At 40.5% G+C, this 18,930-nt stretch overlaps 1 protein-coding gene across 1 annotated transcript; it reads right to left on the minus strand.

Moving 5' to 3' along the window:
- Window positions 1-9,688: 9,688 nt before the first annotated feature.
- LOC139064479 (uncharacterized) lies at window positions 9,689-15,974 on the minus strand. Its single transcript, XM_070547802.1, has 2 exons — window positions 14,788-15,974; window positions 9,689-14,057 (listed from the first exon to the last, which is right to left on the minus strand). The coding sequence occupies exon 2, from the start codon at window positions 10,808-10,810 to the stop codon at window positions 9,866-9,868; it is 945 nt and encodes a 314-aa protein (XP_070403903.1). The 5' UTR covers window positions 10,811-14,057; window positions 14,788-15,974; the 3' UTR covers window positions 9,689-9,865.
- Between the last annotated feature and the right edge of the window lie 2,956 nt (window positions 15,975-18,930).

Raw genomic sequence — 18,930 nt, forward strand, 5'->3', positions numbered from 1 at the left:
TTAAAGAGCAGACAAATAGTAAATTACATTGTGGATGTGGACAATGCTCTAACAGAGTGAGTCATCTGAATCCACCACTCTTTCAGATTTTGAGTTACACATGTAACATCAGGTCATTTTTGACTCTGCAGCATGGGTGACAGTTTAGACTCATCAAGACCAAGTAAGATTTTCTGCGTGAACTCAAATGTGTTGGTCAGTCCCTTCGGATAATCTAGGTGTAAGGCATAGATGAGGCCGAACATTACCAGGAAGGCATCAGGAAGGCTGGAGAGGTTGACAATCACATCACCCTCTAGGATAACAGATTCTCACTGGGTCGTACGTAACTGGACTCTCGGCATCATCGGTGATAATTGTCAGGAGGACAACTGCTGCATCCCGGAGGTCCAGCTCATTGGTATCATCCTTACAAAAATGAAAGGGAGATCATACACTAATCACATCTGAACTGAAACTCTGACTGTGGCCATTTTTATTTCAGTAGATTTTCATGTAAATAACAATAAATGCAGTCTGATAGACTCCTGTTTAGGGCTGGGCAACATGTCAAAGATTTATCGTTATCCAAGTTCTTGTCTCTCATCCAGATAATTTTTCCCATGTCAATAAATTTGATAATAAAAAAATGAAAAGATGTGTAAGTTGGCCACAATTATGTCCCTTTAAGAAGCTGTAGCACCTTGAGTCATGTAAAATTTTAGTCAATGTAATACATGAGACAGCCCCATCTAGTGGACAAATATTGTTGCTACACATTCCTGTAGTTATCGTCTACTTATCGTTATCCAGGTGAGATCTTCAGTATATGGTGATATTGATTTTAGGCCATATCGACCAGCCCTACTCCCGTTCATTCTGTTGCTTTGTGCTCTCATTTACGAATAAAGTGAGATGGCTTCAGTGTGTGCCAGTGTTATGCTAATGAAAGCTGCTTGAATTCTTTGCAGTGATTGTTGATTTTTCTCAGTGCCTTAAAGCCTGCCACACATGAGTGCCATCTGCTGAGCAAACGGCCTCGAATGACCGCTTGCTCAGCAGATACCTCGCCATGTGCGCCTGATTTTCACAAGAGTTTTCCGCCTCACGAGACACTGAGGTGAATATCTGACCAGTTAAGATATTTTTCGCCTCACAGGGGTAAAAACTCGCCGTGTGCGCATTACTGAGCTGCTGGTTGAGCTGAAATATTCTAGTGGACAACCAAAGCACGTTCTCCGCTCACATGACCCCAAGATGGCAGCCCCCTGTCTGCATGTCAGAAAAGAAACAACACAGAGACAGAGCTGGAAACGGAGGAAATGCCTATCCTTTTTTGTTGATGAAACGTCGCCGCCACGGCATTTCAAGGTTGGGAAAATATGGTTACAGTAGCTGGAAAGATGGACCAGGCAAGGAGTTTATGCCAATTTACTCCAAGAGATGCACCTGGAAGACCCAGATCCTTCCGAAAGGGTAATGGAAACAGTGGGCCCATCGATCCGCAAGGTACCGTTTTGTTTATTTTTCAGACACGCAGACAGGGTAAGGGGCTGCATCTGAATACATCTTGGGGTCATGTGAGCGGAGAAAGTGCTTTGATTGGCCACTAGAATATTTCAGCTCAGCCAGCAGCTCAGTAGTGCACACACAGCGAGTTTTTACCCCTGTGAGCTGAGGCGCAAAATATCTAACTGGTCAGATATTCACCTCAGCGTCTCGTGAGGCAGAAAACTCAGTGAAGATCAGGCGCACACGGCGAGCAATCTGCTGAGCAAACAGTCATTCGAGGCCGTTTGCTCAGCTGATTGCTCTCGTGTGTGGCAGGCTTAAACAGTTTATGACTCTGTGGTAGCATCTGTCATTTTTTACAGTGTGGTATGTTGGAGCAGCAGTTTATTGGCAGCTGAGAGGAAGAGGTTGGATAAACTCATCAGGAAGGCCAGCTCTGTTCTAGGATGCACCCTAGACCCAGTGCAGGTGGTGGGAGACAGAAGGTCTCTGGCCAAAATAACATCTTTGATGGACAGAGTCTCTCACCCCATGCATGTAAATGTTGCTGAACTGCAGAGCTCCTTTAGTGACAGACTGCTGCATCCTAGATGCATGAAGGAGCGTTTCCGAAGGTCCTTCCTCCCTGCAGCTGTTAGACTGTACAATCAGAACTGCTCCCAAAAAAAACAGTTGTCGGCATCAGTGCTGTAATAACTTCTACAATTATAACTTACACATTACTTTTTCTCTGCTTATACATACAATAATTTATTGAAGGTTACATGTCTACTTTTTAATGAACGGGTAAAAATAAACAATCTGCACTCTTTTAATCATCTTAAACTTTTAAAACTATTTTAACATCTTCAGTATCCTGTTATGCTTACACATTATGTGTACGCTTATATAAACAACTGTATTGTACTCTGCTCTGGTAACTATTGTCCATGATGTAAATATGTAATAATTGTACTTCTGTTTTGTGTCCTGCATTGTTTGTATATGTGTGATGTTGCTGCTGACACAACCAAATTTCCCCTTGTGGGACTATTAAAGGATTATTCTATTCTATTCTATTCTATTCTAAACATCTTGCCAAAGGTTTGTAGTTGAAACAATGGCACATTTTCCAAAATGTTCATGTGCGTTGTCCTTGTGTTGTCTTTATGCATAAATAAATAGAATGATTTGTTCAAATTTACAATACTGGGACTTACCACACATGTCCTCAAAAATCCTGAGGTTTCCTCACGTAGACAGACAGGAAGGGCATGGAGAACAGTGGTACGCCTTGTGTGGACATCATGTAATTCCTAAGAAGATTATTAAGAGTGTAAATACTGTCAAGTTTACTAATCAAACTCAATGCCAAACTGCTCTGACCAATTTTCCAAGACAGTGATATCTGCATCTAAATCCAATAATAAACTGCTGAATTCAAAAGTTAATTTGAATTGTTTAACATTACATAATACGGAGGGGTATTAGGGCAACTGAAGAAGAAAAAATTCTGAAAATAAATAAAGTCAGAACTCTGACATTTATCTCAGTATTCAATTGTTTCCTTCAGTGGCCCTAATACTGCCTTATTGCCTAAGAGTATTAGAGTCACTGAAGAAAAAGAAAAGAAATGAGAAAAAACGTCAGATAATTTCAAAATTCTGGGATTAAAGTCAGAATTCTGACTTTTTTCATGAACCTAAAACCAAACAAACAAAAAACTATTTAGGAATTTTTTTTGTTAAAAAAAATCAAAACAAACGAACAAAAAAAAAAAAAGCCTGAATTTTAAGATTTAAGTCAGAATTCTGATCCCCCCTCATAATCTTCCCCAATTTCCCTTTTTTTTTTGTTTTAGGTACCAGTCAGAACTCTGAGATTAAACTCAGATTTATGACTTATTTTCTCAGAATTCTACATTTTTTTTCCATCAGTGGTTCTAATACTCATAGCATAAAGGCATTACCTGTAAATTGTATATTCACCAGTTTTAAAAGACAAATCTGTATTAGGGCTGTCGCGGTAACCGCAAGAAGAAAATATCGCGATATTAAGAAACCCACCGCGCTGCAGGACGTGCCACCGCCATTACCGCACTTGATTAAATCTCGCGACAGCGCATGCTGAGAGGTAAAGTCCGTGCTGATCGAGGAGATAGTACACATGGAAGATGGAGGGAGCGGTGTCAGTGCGTCAGCTGCAGCCCAGCCAGAGACCTTGGAGCAGGCAGTGCTGCCACCAGCGGCAAAGAAAAAAACGCTTGGAGACCTGCTGAAGTCACAGACAAGCACGTCATCTGTAACCGTCCCGAAGAGAGTTAGAGCCGAGCTGGAGCTCACTCGCTACCTGCAGGAGGAACCCATTGACCCTAATGAAAACCCTCTGACTGTCACGGTTTGCCTCCCTCTGCTGTGAGTTTTGGTCAGAGCTGTGTTACAGGTGGGCGTGGTACTCATCACACCTGTTCGGAGTTCCACTAATCGGAGCCAGAGGGATTTAAGGAGCGATGGGACTCAACTCCAGCGCCAGTCGATACTCTCACATGGGTAGATTCTAGCCTTGTTACCTTTCCTGATCATACGTACTAAGCTAATGAGCTTATTTATCCTGTTCCAGTTTCCTGATCTGAATCACCTACCTGGTCTGGAGTTGTTTCTTCCCGTCTCGCCGCTCAAGGATCCTCAGGTCTTCGAACTCCTCGCCCGCCTGCCTGTCCACGCTCTGCACCATCCTCACCACTCCAACCTCTCCCAGTCCGCCTCCGCGCAGCTTCTGGTCTCTGATCATTCCGGTCCCGTCCCGTTCCTGTGTTTTCAGACGCAGCGTCCTTAGTTCTAAGTTTCTCCTTATTTCTATTATCTTTGTAATTAAAACACTTGTATTGTTATTCCCTTGTTCTGTCGTGATTCTTCATGTCCTGGGTGAAAGCACTTACCCACAGCATGACACTGACATGGTGGCGCAACAAACATGGGAGATTTCTATTGCTCTCCAAAGTCGCACGTAAGTACATGTGTATTTGCGCAACAAGCGCACCATCCGAGAGGGTTTTTAGTGTCGCTGGAAATGTTGTCACCCCTCTCAGATCCTCTCTCAAACCGCATAAGGTTAACATGCTGGTTTTCCTTGCGCGTAACAAGGACATGACCGAGTTATAAGTTATTCTTGTGTGTGAAAGTGAAATGACAGTGCCTAGGACATCTCATTTTGTATACTTTATTTTAAACTACAAAACAAAACGGGCACTTTTTTATTTCTGTTATATGTTGCAGCCAAATTTGCATTTCAAAGTTAAACCTGCTGAATGTTGTTTTTAAGTTCAGTCAGAAAATGCCGTAACTGCCCTTCGATCTGCATTCAATAAAGTGTTAAAAATGGCCATGTATTTTTTCTAACATTTTTTTAAATGTGTAAGCACAATGTTTCAAAGGAAATATTGACATGAGTTTAGTAATCAACAAACAAATTTGCTAAGTACATAAATAAAAACGGGGTGCAATAATATCGCATACCGCAATATTGAGCTGCCCTGACTCACCGCAGGGGGAATTCCTCAACCGCGACAGCCCTAATCTGTATACATATATACATACATACATATATAGTCATGTTATTTAGGATGCGCCATCAAAAATGCAGATTGTGAGAATTACTCACCAGTGGTCTCACTTGTATGAACCTCTTGGGGGTCAACAGCAGCATGCCATCAATCTTGTGTGCAGAGAGTGGGGTTGGATCATTGAAGTCTGACTGCAGATTCATAGACAGGCTTCCCGGTGTGGCTGACAGCTCATAGGAATGCACATCTACACCAGGAAGCATAATCAGTAGAGAAAACAAACATTGTGAATCACAAGGTAGATCTGTGTTAGTCTGCAAAATTTAGGCAGTCCTCCACTATATATGAAGCTAAATCATCTAAATTATATATATATATATATATATATATATATATATATATATATATATATATGTGTGTGTGTGTGTGTGTGTGTGTGTGTGTGTGTGTGTGAGGAGATTCAAGTGTAATTTGACTTATCCACACAAAGCTAAAAACATAACATTAAAGAAAAGAATCTGGAGTAACAGTGTACAGTAAGGACAAAATTACAACACTAAAATACTGTGAAATTAATAGAAACAGCGTTCTGCGGTTCAAGATATGTGCAACTGAGCACTATTTAATTTGATGATAAAAACATTAACAAAATTTGTATGTCTATGCGTGTATTAAATAAAACTTTTCACAAAAACTGACAAACTCCCGCGAGCTAACTGAACTTACCGGTTTTTTTTTTTGTCCTCAGAACATCACGTTTTAAAAAAACTATGGAGGGGACAAAAATGGAGGGAAGGAGGGAACATAGCATGAGATACAGCACCGCTTTGTCTCTTGCGGTCACAATCCTCATCTACGGTTAAAAAACCAGGGTCCTCATCTACGGTTAAAAAACCAGGCTGCTTGCAAAGCTATCGCACGGGTGCTATGGGGAAATAGTTTACAACACAGACTGATTTTTTCATCGCTGTACAAGAGACCACTGCTCATTTACTTTTAATAAGTGGACGTTTAAGTTTGACTTGGTGGCGCTGAGCTCCCGCTTTTATTTTTTTCTCAGAACGTCACGTTTAAAAAATTATGATGGAGGGGACAAAAATGGAGGGAATAAGTCTCTAGAAGTCTAATAAAAAAGTATCTAAAGTAATACTAACCTTTAATAATGAGATAGCGCTGCTCATTTAATTTAATAAACGGACTTTAGTCGCACACAAAGTTAATAACACAGCTAACTCATGCAATGACTTAGCATATTAGCTTGCTACGTGGCCAACATTACTCACCATGTCCGTCTTAAAAACATTTACAACATTTAAGCAACTTTTATGGCGGCTACTTACATTTAGCTCAGTGGTGCAGAACCAGTGACTGTCAAGTGCAGATGCAGAACAGAAGCGCGACCTCCAACGGTTAATGCACCTCCGACCCTCGCTCTTCTTCTCCGTCTGCTGAGAAGCTTCGAGAGCTGACTGAGCAAATGCTACAAAATAAAAGCACTTCCTGTGCGTGTAATTTCACAATAATTCGTAATTTCATGCTTAATATGTTATTTAGGACAGACAGACAGAGTAGTTATTTCAAAATAAGGCAAAGTTTCAAGCAAGGATAAACTTAATATGGAGGAAGTGATTATGTTAAACAGAAAGGACATGTCAAAAAGGACTGATTTCAAAATATATAAAGCTTTACAACAGGATTTGATTGTTAAGAATATAGATATTAAAGAAAAATGGGAACTGGAAGTGAACATAATGATAACAGATGAGGAATGGGAGGAAACACTTGAAGCAGGCCATTAACTAATAGTCCGTCTTGGAGGGAATTTGAATGGAAGGTGAAGATGCATGCTTTAAAACTCCACTTATCATGTCTAAATAGTAATGTTTCAAATTTATGTTGGAGAAAATGCGGGCTAGTGGGAGACTTTTCACATATACTTTTGGACTGCCCTAAATTCATACCATTCTGGGAAGGTGTTAGGGAGAAATTGAAAGAACCTTGAAGGTGAAATTACAATTTAAGTTAAAATGGTTTGTACTGGGAATGCTGTACCAAAAATCATACACACATAATGGAGACATACGTAATCAGAATTCTGCTTATGACTGCCAAGAAGTGTATTACAGTTTTATGGCTGGACACAGAACCCCCAAGGGTGGCACAGTGGAGAGACAGAGTTAGACAGGTCTACAAAATGGAACAAATTAATGCAAGACTATGACTGGGACTAGGGAAATTTGAAAAAATTTGGGAACCAATAAAACAAATGTTAGAAAGATAGTACTCTCATGTGAAAATTATTATTATTAATTTATATATTTTTTTATTTATGTATTTTTGTCTTTGGGTGAGTTATTTAGCTAGATCAAAGTAAAATGTAGAATGTAGTAGAGAGCAGATAAGATGAATACAGAGAATGCTTGTCAGAACTATATGTACTGATTGGTGATTTGGTTAAGTTGGATAGATCTTATGGCCACAAGGAAATTCAAACTTTGTTCAGGGAAACACTGCCCTGGAGAAGGGAAGAAGAAACTCAAATGCATCTCCATGTAAATGTTGTTGTTCTAATTCAAAAATAAAAAGTTCCAAATATATATATGTATATATATATATATATATATATATATATATATATATATATATATATATATATATATATATATATATATATACTTATATGTATATATATATATACTTATATGTATATATATATATATATATATACTTATATATATATTATATATATAAGTACATATATATACACTTATATATATACTTATATATATATATAAGTGTATATATATATACTTATATATAATATATAAGTATATATATATATATATAATATATATATATATATATATATATATACTTATATATTATATATATAAGTATATATATATTATATATATATACTTAAATATTTATTATATTATATAAGTATATATATATATATTAAGTATACTTATACATTACTTGGTGAAATATACTTCTGATAGAGTCAAGTACAAGTATAGTCTAAATGTAAGTAAACTTTAATGTAAGTATGTATTAAAGTATACTTAGTAGTATTTAAAAATTGTACTCGGATAACTATACTTCTGATAAGTACACTGAAAGTAAACTTGGAAATATACTGTATTCATTTTTAGTATACTTCAAGTATACTTCAGTGTACTTCTTTTTGGTAAGGGTCGACATCTCGGACCGATGCACCGGGGACTGTAATGATGTGCTGCAGGAGTGCACAGCGCTTGACCCACGATTCAGAAGCCTGTCCCATCTGAATGATGAACAACGTGAGTCCATCTATGCCCGAATATGTGAAAAAGCTTCAGCACTTCATGAGCAGCGCAACCAGGTAGGCTAACTTTTATTGGGGAAAAAGAGGTTTCCTGCTGCATGTGTGTAACTGTATGTATGTGCAGGCCAGAGTCTGAAAACTTATTTCTCATGTTTGTTTATTAGTCCTTCAGAGAGAGAGTGAATGAGAGTGAAGGACAGAAATGTTTAACTAGTTTTTCTATTTTATTTATTTTCAGACCAGTTACACTGATGAAAGAACCACTAGGGCCAGTGCTTCAACATCAGAGGCAGCAGCAGAGCAGGCCAGGGTCATGGTTGAGGCAGCACAGGGAGCAGAGCAGAGCCAGGAAGAGCCAGTAGAAGGAGAAAGGCAGATGCAGGATGCAACACAGCCTCCCCCACCAAAGAAGACAGCGTTGGAAGATCTCCTTGGGAGCTCCTACACTACTGTTGAGACAGTGCAGACCAGCAGAGGGATTGAAATGGAGATACTCTCCTACAGGAGTGGGATTCCCATCCCACTCAACAGAAGTCCACTTGAGTGGTGGAAAGTTAATGCTTATGCTTACCCCATATTTGCCTCCCTTGCCAAAGCCTACCTTTGCATTCCTGCTACATCAGTGCCCAGTGAGCGTCTTTTCCACAGCAGGAGACATTGTGTCTGCTCAGAGATCACTGATTACACCAGAACATGTTGATATGTTAGTTTTTTTGAAGAAGAACCAGTCCTGAGATAAGATAACCAAGGCCTACAGCAGCACTAAGGGTGTTCCTGTTTGTGTTTGGCCTGTTAGGCCTTGTGTTTCCCTGTGTGCAACTGGAAAATAAATAAACAAGTTGTTATTATACAGTAATATTTTTTTCCTTTTTTTTCTTATCTGATATCGTATCGTGACGTATCGTTTCGTGCCTCAGACATATCGAGGTGCATCGTATCGTGAGTTTAGGTAGATCGTCCCATTCCTAGTTTGTACTGTATTGTATAATAAATAATTTTATATTTGACGTGTTTGATTAGAAACTATAAATGTTTACTAAATATATTTGTATATGTCATAACCTGCCTTCATTTTATTTCTTAAGAGTAAAATGCCTCTACTGTGGATTTAGTTCTGTGTTATAATCCAACCCCTCCTCTTTAATCCGGGCTTGGGACCGGCAGAAGTGACCCAAAAGGGAAACTCTGGCAGAGTTAGTTGGATTTTTTTTTTTTTTTTTTTTTTTGGTGCTGGACGAGAAGCTCGTCCATTTGCCCTTTTCTGTCTGCTGTTATCTTTTTAACGCGTAACAGATTTAGGTGTTACACCTCTGAGCCAGAATCTTCTCCAGAACAGAGTGAATGCTGCCCAGAAACAAGCTGTTTCCTCTCTTACTGAAATGCACTCTGTCTGGGAGAAAAAGGGTGTTGTTGAAGAACCTGAGCTCAGGATGCTCGATGACCAGGCCCCCAAAGCTCCTAACGGCCCTCCTCAGTAAAGAATTAACCTGTTTTCTGTTGCTGTTAATTCTTCCTGGTCGCCCGTATCACCACGACTGCCGTTCGTTGATGGCGGAAAAGGCTATTCTCATTTCCGGAAAGTCCTTATGGAGGTGGGACAAATCCTTTTGGATCTGAGAAGCCAGTTCCACCGGGGAAACGAGACCCAGATCGTTTCCTCCGGCGTGGACGACCAGAATATCTGGAGGACCGTGTGTGGGAGCCTCGGAGTAAAACCTGGGAAGGACACCGCCCCAGCGCATGCCTCCTTTGCCAAACCATTGGACCTTAGCTCTGAGTCCAAAGTTTGTCCCAAACTGCCGTTGAGCCGCCTCTTCACCCCGTCTGATGTAACTGGATCCAATAATCCAGATTAATGGAGTTCGAGGCTGCTCAGACTTGATGGTAGATGCAGTTTTTGGGGGTTCGGAGACATTTTTGGGTCCTGAATCCGTCCCTTTCCTACGACCTTTGAGACGGATCATAGTGGGACGTTTATGCTGAGGTGTGCCTTCTGACAGCCGCAGCCTTTTAGCAGCGCTGGGGAAGTCAGAGTTCTCGTGACCTCCGTCACTCAAACGCTTTCTTTTCCCCAACAGCTGAATGCGAGGAGTATCCTGGAGTTCGACAGAGGACGTCTGTCTTTTCTCCACTACGGAAATTCCTCGGTACCTTGCCAGCGTTTTATATCTTTGGTCTTGTCGATTAGCCCGTAAAACAGAAGAGTTTTTGCTGGAGATGGATGTTAAACCTCCACTGGTGTCCACAGACGCGGCTGTCTTGAAAAGGACACTTGGTTCCTCAAAGGACTGAATCTGACGAGACTTGTCAGGTTCTGATGCAGACAGACACAGGTTTTGTGTTTCTGCAAAGCTAGTTCCTCTGTAGCTAGCCAGAAGTTCATGTCTGCGTCGTTTGTGAAGCGACTGTAGCTCAGAGGACCTTAGCCCTGACTGGAAAGCTGGTTGGCTGTTTGACAGAACAAAGACCATTTTGCACTCTAGGATTTCTGAGCAGTGAATAATTTAGCTATAAATATTCACCAAATGCACCAGATTTCTCTGAAGGAAGCTGTTAAAAGATGTTGTTTACACAAAACCAATAAGTTTTCTGAGAGCAACAATCCGTCCAACCACCTTCTTCAAAGCAAGTCTGATACTGACTGACCACTGACTGCAGACCTTTATGTATATGTCCATGCTGCCAGCGTCAGTCATAAAGGCTTTGTGACGTCATCACGCCACCTGCGCTTCCGTGCGTGCAGACGATTACAATTGTACTGCTGCGCATGCGTCAACGCTGTGGCCGTCTTGTGTGTCGGGTTTCTGTCTCCAGAGGGTCCGGTCCGGCCAGGGCTGGACTGGGACAAAAATTCAGCCCGGGCATTTTGACTGGAGACCGGCCCATCACCTGTTTTTTTTGGAAAAGACATTAAGCCTTACGCTGTTTCTGACACACACCAACGTACACTTTCTTATTGGTAGTATTTATGTATCAATCTAATAAACGTAAACCTACACCATCCTTCCTATCCTGGTATTCTAAAAAGTAGGGTTGGGGGTAACTGATTATTTTTTAAATGATTATTCTGACGATTATTTTATTGAATAGTCGACTATTCTAATGACTATTTAGATGATTAATCTAGTGATTACTTTTCTATTGCACAATTAATAAAAACCAAAAAATTCTCAAATAAATTCCTCCAAAAAGTTGATAAGTTGTTACTGTAAGAGAATAAACACTACAGGCCTTCCATTTTGTATAACACTGCTTTTATTGTGTTGCGGTTGTTTATGTTCTGGTGACGTATAGAACTTGGGAGTGCAGGCTGCTGCCTGAGAGGTGGTTGGAGACGGAGTGTCTCCATGCTGCTTTGATTTGTTCACTTATGTGCATGAGGCGAGTGGTGTTACGACCCTTCCTGGGGAGTCACGTGTTTCTCCTATTTTAACTGTAAATCCTTCATGCTGTTATATTTATAACAAGAAACAGATATTCGGACAGAATATTTTCATGTTTATTCGAATATGATTGTGGAACACACCCAACATCATAATAAATGAAGTAATATTTATGCCAATTTAAGCCTTTATGGGTGACCAGGACTCTGTGATCAATTTTTGGCAAGGGAAATTATCATTTGTTGCCATTTTTTAGGTGTTTATGAATGTGGAAGACACCCAGCATCCTGTGATGGCACTAATAACATCAAGAGATAATAAATAAGGTAATATTTAGGTCAATTTAACCCTTTACACGTGACCAGGACACTGTAATCAATTTTTGGCAAGGGAAATGATCATTTGTTGCCATTTTTGAAGTGTTTATGAATGTGAAAGACACCCAGCGTCCTGTGATGGCACTAATAACATCAAGAGATAATAAATAAAGTAATATTTAGGTAAATGTAACCCTTTACACGTGACCAGGACACTGTAATCAATTTTTGGCAAGGGAAATTATCTTCTTTTTTTTTCTTTTTTTGCCATTTTTGGGGTGTTTTTGATGATACAGTAGGCAGTATGAGTACAGTAACATCAACAGATAATACATAAAACCCTTATTTGGTCAATTTTAGCCTCCATGAAAATCTTAGCGATTCAATCACTTTTTGGCAAGTAAAATGCCATTTTAGTTGTCTACAATTAAATCATCAATAAAGAATTTAAAGATATTTTGAGGCATTTCTTATAGGTAAACGGGAGGGTGTAGTCTATTTGGCAAGTGACAATCTTAATTTTATGTGCTGAAGTGCTTTTATCTTGTTACTTTTAAATAGAGCAACGTAATGTATAGATAGCAACCTACACAGTGTCATTAAAGCCAAAGCTTGATCATTTTAAATACTTTTTTTCAAGTAAAAATGTGCCCCAAACTAGTTAACTGTGGCTCCATGTCAAGTGGACTAAAGAAAGGAAGGGGGAAAAATTAAATCGTTGGAGAATTGTTTATTTCCATTTATACAACGTTTACATTCAATACAGGGTGCCATTTTACATTGTTTATTTATTTTTTTAGTATCAAGGCTGTAACATAAAGAAAGCCAGTTCTTACCACAAAGTTTGTGGCACAAACCATCTTTCAATCGCAAATATTGCAAAAAGGATTAATATATCCTCATTGTGAACGTTTAAGACAAATAGCAACACTTAAAACAACTTCCGAACTGGAAAAACTAATGTGGCAAGGTGCAGAAAGGAGTGCCCGGGCGGGATTCGTTCCCCAGACTCCCGGGCGAGAGTCATATGTAGAGAGTTGAAAATAGCTTTCTAGTAAAATCTGGTATCAGAAATAAGATGGGGAAAACTGTTATGATTGTATGTGTGTACCTGTCAGTTTACAATGCTATTCCGCATACAGCCGCTAGAGGGCGCATTACGCGCAGTGGTATCGAGTAGCGTTTTGGGGCACAGAGGAAGAATAAACCTTCCTGTTGTGAAACTGACATCAGCTCAACGTGTGTCCCTTTTTCTATTCTTTATCACAGGTTAGTAAAGGCATTTAAGTGAATGTATACTGCAGACCTTACAAACAGAGTATGTTGTTCATGTGGGTACTGAGCGCAACTCGCTAAAGAAATTGGATTTGTTCTGAGTTGTGTCTGAACTGTGGGTTGAGGCTGCGGGTAAAATGATGCTAATGCTAGCGGACTGGACTAATGTGGGATACTGAGTGTGTGTGGGGAAGCTAAGTGTGAGAGACTTCGGGACTGTGAACTCTTAAGGTGGTAGGCACTCTGATAAATTGGTTTTATGCTACGTTTTAGTCTTCTGGTTGATGTTGTGGTTACAAGAACAAGTTTGTGGTTTAAGATGAAGACATTTATAGAGTGTTATAAGTAGGGCTGCAACTAACGATTATTTTCATAATCGATTAATCTGTCGATTATTTTTTCGATTAATCGATTAATCGGTTTGTTATTGTTTAGCTATTTAACCTATACAAGTGATGGATGCATTTCAGTTAAGAAAAAAAAACATAAGAGAATTGTGCAGTTGACTGCAATCTATTTTATTGCACATGAACACAGTCAGCAGTATAAAATGAGCTAAACAGTGCAAAATATCAGTCCAGAATAATTTTTTAGCATTAGCTGGAAGCCTGCTCCTTCCACCATGGATAGTGGCCTCATGTCTTTTACCAGCATGTTTAGAATAGAGTTTGTAAGTGGTATGAATTGCTGGGGGGTGAGTGTCTCTTTCCCCATGTAGTTGTCCATCGTTGCTTGTTTTTTTTCTGCATAAGAAACACAAATAGACTGAAATAAGTACACATATAAAATAAAGCAGCACACACACTACAACACTAAATCAATATTATATTATTTGAATTAATTAACAATATACAGTGATCATTTATTTTGAGGGTTACGTTCTACAAAATAGCCCGCAACAGGAGATATTCAGAAAAAAAGTCTAATTTTTTTACTATTAAAAAGCTCTAAGTAAGAAGCTCATGAGGTTTTTACTTTGAGTCGGGAGTGTTTAAATTAGCTAGAAAAATGTGAAAAATGATTATTTTGTGTAATACTGTTTAAGAAACATGATAAAAATGTGTTGTGAGGCGTTTTACACCGTTAGATAGTAAAACAGCCTTTTAATAGTAAAAAAAATGACTTTTTCTGAATTTCTCCTGTATTTAAAAATTGAAAGCGTACAACTATGCCGCGTTATATTCACCTGGACACAGCTCGTCTGTATATTTTTCACCGCGGAGTTGTCCTTTTTTGAATGAGGAACATAGTTATGGGTTTGTGCCGTTTTTCTCTTAACTAGAACATTCTTATAAACAGACGTGCTAAATTTGGCAAGCGCATGATTCACAACACGGAGGAGATTCACGATTGCATCTAGTCAATCAGAAGTAGAACACCGTAGACTGACGCGGCAAAAAAACATGTTTAACATCCACTATAACGAACTCAGCTAAAACACTAAGTCCAGCTTGTTTATTTTCTGTTACTTACCGGGCTGGCTCTTCCAAATGACGGCTCACTTGACCGCGGTGCTCTTCCTCAGCCCCCACGTTTTCGTCTCAAATGTTCACTTAGGGACGTCGTGCTTCCGTGCCATGCTAATGGTTTTTGCATATTTTGCCTTTTCAATGCATCTAGTGAAGTGCTCCCATACTCGTGAGGTTTTTGTCCGGGGTTTCTCTAAAATTTTGTCGCTTCTATTTTTCTTCCGTATTTCTTCTTGTTCCGCCATCTCTCACAGCAAGATGAGCGTCAGTAACGTGATACGTCATGAAAACCGAGGGCACTCATTGGCTCATTTCTTCTTCTACGGCTCCACTGGTAGATCAGTGGCTCATTACTGCCACACACTGGCGGCAAATTTAACAGCTTGTAACCGATGTCAGATTGTGGTAAAAATAGACTTTATGCGGTAAAATATGATTATTAAACAACTAATCGATGACTAAAAAAGTTGTTAACTATTTTAATAATCGATTATAATCGATTAAATCGATTAGTTGTTTCAGCTCTAGTTATAAGGAAACTGTTTGATCAATGCTGACTGCACAGTAGTAGTGAACGCCATTAAAGGAGCATTGCACTCTATATAGTTGTAGATTGTATAAGAACAGTGGAAATACATTTCACATAAATAAGTTAATGCTGAACAAGAATTAAAATGTTTAAAAATGAGTTAATTTTATGATGTTGTAAATGTAGTTAAAACAAAGTACAGAGTACCCTATTGTGTTTTGTTTATCTTGGTGAAATAAATGTGTTCATTGTGATCCATTTTGAATCTGATGTTGTAAATGGATTTAAGCCACCCTTTGTTCATGTTTTGTCAAAATTGGAGAGAAGAATAAACCTTCCTGTTGTGAAACTGACATCAGCTCAACGTGTGTCCCTTTTTCTATTCTTTATCACAGACACACGTTATTGAACAGGAAACCAGTTGCCCCTCTGGTCATCATCTTAGGGAGGCAACAATTCTGGGGGCTCGTCCGGGATTAGCACCATGGTGATCAGGTGCTAATCAGCCAAGAATCGCGGGATCCATATCCTTCTGATGCACAACAGTAGTGACGGTTGACGCCAGGTATCCAGACATGGCCACTCTACATGACCTACAGTGGGAGATCCAGAACCAGCTTCATCAGCTGACCAGAGCCGCTAACAGGGACCTGCTACATAAACTTGCAGTATGGTGTCAAGAAGAAGAGGTGGAAGATGCTCCCGGTGAGGATGCAACCGAGGTGGAGCTCTTTGACTTTATCGTTGACTTTCTGAGAAGTAAACGACTGAAGAGCCTCGAAGATCAGGGCATGTCTCGTCTGCTTGCATTTCGTGACCTCATTGATGACCTGCAAGCATCCCAGGTAACTGTTGAACGTGGTCAAGCTTCTGATGAAGGGGATGCTGTGGCTGTACCAGAGACTGAACCAGCAGTAGTGGCATCAGTAATGAATAAGAGAGTCTCAACATCAGTGATTGCTGATCCTGTAACTGGTTTAGTGAAATTGACAGATGTTGCGGCATTGTTACCACATAGAGAGTTTAAGATACATGGTGGTCAAATCTCAGACTCAGCTTCTGATTTGAGTTTTAACTGTCTATGTAAACAAATTGATGAAGGTCTAGCTGAGGGGTTCTCAGAAACTGAGGTTGTCAGAACCGTGCTCAAGGTAATTAAGCCTGGTACCTTTAAAGATATGCTCATGACCAAAGACACCCTGACTCTTGCTGAGTTAACAAGGTTCCTTAAAGCACATCTTAGGGATAAAAGCAGCACTGAATTGTTCCAGGAACTAAGTAACGCAAAGCAAAATGACAAAGAAAGCCCACAACAGTTTATGTATAGACTAATGGGGGTCAAGCAGCGTATAATGTTTGCTTCTAAACAAGGTACAGACTTTCAATATGATGGTAAACTGGTGCAGGGGGTGTTTCTTCATTCACTTTACCAGGGGATGAATGAAAAATGCTCATACATCAGACGAGATCTTAAACCACATATTTCAGACATGAATGTGACTGATGACTTTATACTTGAGGTGATCACAAGATCACTGAGGGAGGACACTGAGAGGAAAACCAGGTTGGGACAGGTATACAAACAAAAAGCAATCAGTATCAACACAGCCCAGCTGGACAGTGATAAACAGAACGCCACTCAAGTGCAGGCAGAGGTGCAGGCCAATCGCAATGCGATACAGGAGTTAACAGCCCAAGTGTCATCTTTGGCCAAAAGTTTGGAGAAAGCCCTCACACCAGTAGCGAATGTGGCGACCGAAAACACTTACAACTCTTTTCCCCACATCAAACAGTCAGCCAAGCCTGAAGTTAAAGGGAAATGTCACCAATGTGTATCCCAAGGAAACGACGTCTGCTCACACTGCTTCCGATGTGGAAAAGAGGGACACAGAGCTATTGGCTGCTTACAAAAGGGAACTCTGTCGGGAAACCGGGTGAGGTCGCTGGGGGGGGACCACCAGTGACCTTGGAGAATGCAGAGTCCCCAATCCCAGAGAAGCAGCATTCCAAAGAGAAAAGTTCTTCTTCAACCAAGACCTCCAGATCGTGCCAAGCGTCCAAAAGGGAGCGTGTCGCTCAGCTGATTGGGGGTAGATGTATGGTAACCTGTTATCTTGATGGGGTCAAACTTCAAATGTTGTTGGATAGTGGGGCCCAAGTAAGTATTGTGGAGAAGTCTTGGGTGCAAAAAGCCTTACCAAACGTGACAATTAGGCCACTAGAAAGCCTATTTTCAGACCACCCACTCAAAGTTACTGCAGCTAATGGTACAGAGGTGCCATTTGAAGGGTGGATAGAAGTTCTTCTTGAGATCACAAGTAGCAGGCACGGCTCAGTTGCTATTTATGTTCCCATGCTAGTAAGTCGCGGAGGGTTAAGCAGCCCGCTACTAGGCTTCAATGTGATACAGGAGATGATTGCAGGGAATGGTGATCAAAGAGACGATGGCCACTTAGTAAGTCTCCTTTCAGAAGCTCTGAGAATTCAGAAGATTAATGCTGAAAGTCTGGTGTCAGTGGTTCACACAAAGTCACCCCTGGAAGAGTCAGAATGTCCAGTATTAAGAGTTGGAAAGAAGGGACTCACAATCCCCCGCAGTCAGATCTGTCAGGTGAAATGCCGCATGAGAGCTTTTCCTGGAGGAGGAGTCATGTTGTTTGAGCCCAATGTAGACTGGCAAATGCCAGATGGGTTGGAGTTATTTCCTGCGCTTGTTGATGTGCCGGCTGGCGCCTCAAAAATAGTGAGAATACCAATCCAGAATTCCACAAGGCATGAGGTTTTTTTACCTCCAAAAGCAGTGTTAGGATCCATTGAAGAAGTGGTGGAAAGCACGCCTGTAAACATCCATCCAACGATACAGGGGCCTGGAGAACCACACCATGACACCCTTCTGTGCGCTACCCAAACAAGTCCAACCAGTGAAGAACAAAGTAATGGGAAGGAAAATGGCCGTGCTGGTAGTGCGGAGGAAAGATGGCATCCAAATGTTGATTTAGATCACCTGCCTGAGCCTGACCAGAGCACGGTACGGCAAATGCTTTATGAGGAATCAGACGTGTTTGCTCGTGAGGAAGGAGACATAGGGTGTGTCCCTGGCTTACAGCTCAAAATCAATACGACTGATGACACTCCAGTCCAAAAAAGCTACAATTCCATTCCACGGCCACTGTTTAAGGAGGTGAAGGAGTATATCCAAAATCTCCTGAACAGGGGGTGGATTAGGAAGTCTGTTTCCGCCCATTCGTCACCTGTAGTGTGTGTGCGAAAAAAAGACAACAGTCTTCGCCTGTGTGTTGACTTCCGTGAGCTTAACCGCAAAACTGTCCCAGATCGCCATCCACTCCCACGGATCCAGGATTTGTTGGACAGCCTAGGGGGCAATTCATGGTTCTCCATCTTGGACCAAGGGAGTGCGTATCATCAAGGGTTTGTGAGTGAGGAGTCAAGACATCTCACTGCCTTTAGCACACCCTGGGGACTCTACGAATGGGTACGAATACCCTTTGGACTGACAAATGCACCAGCTGCCTTTCAGAGGTGCATGGAGGGAGTGTTAGAGGGCATCAGAGATGAGTGTTGTGTGCCGTATTTGGATGATGTCCTTTGCTATTCCAA

This window comes from Nothobranchius furzeri, unplaced genomic scaffold (assembly GCF_043380555.1).
Source record: "Nothobranchius furzeri strain GRZ-AD unplaced genomic scaffold, NfurGRZ-RIMD1 Scf031, whole genome shotgun sequence".
In the NCBI taxonomy this organism is placed as follows: Eukaryota; Metazoa; Chordata; class Actinopteri; order Cyprinodontiformes; family Nothobranchiidae; genus Nothobranchius; species Nothobranchius furzeri.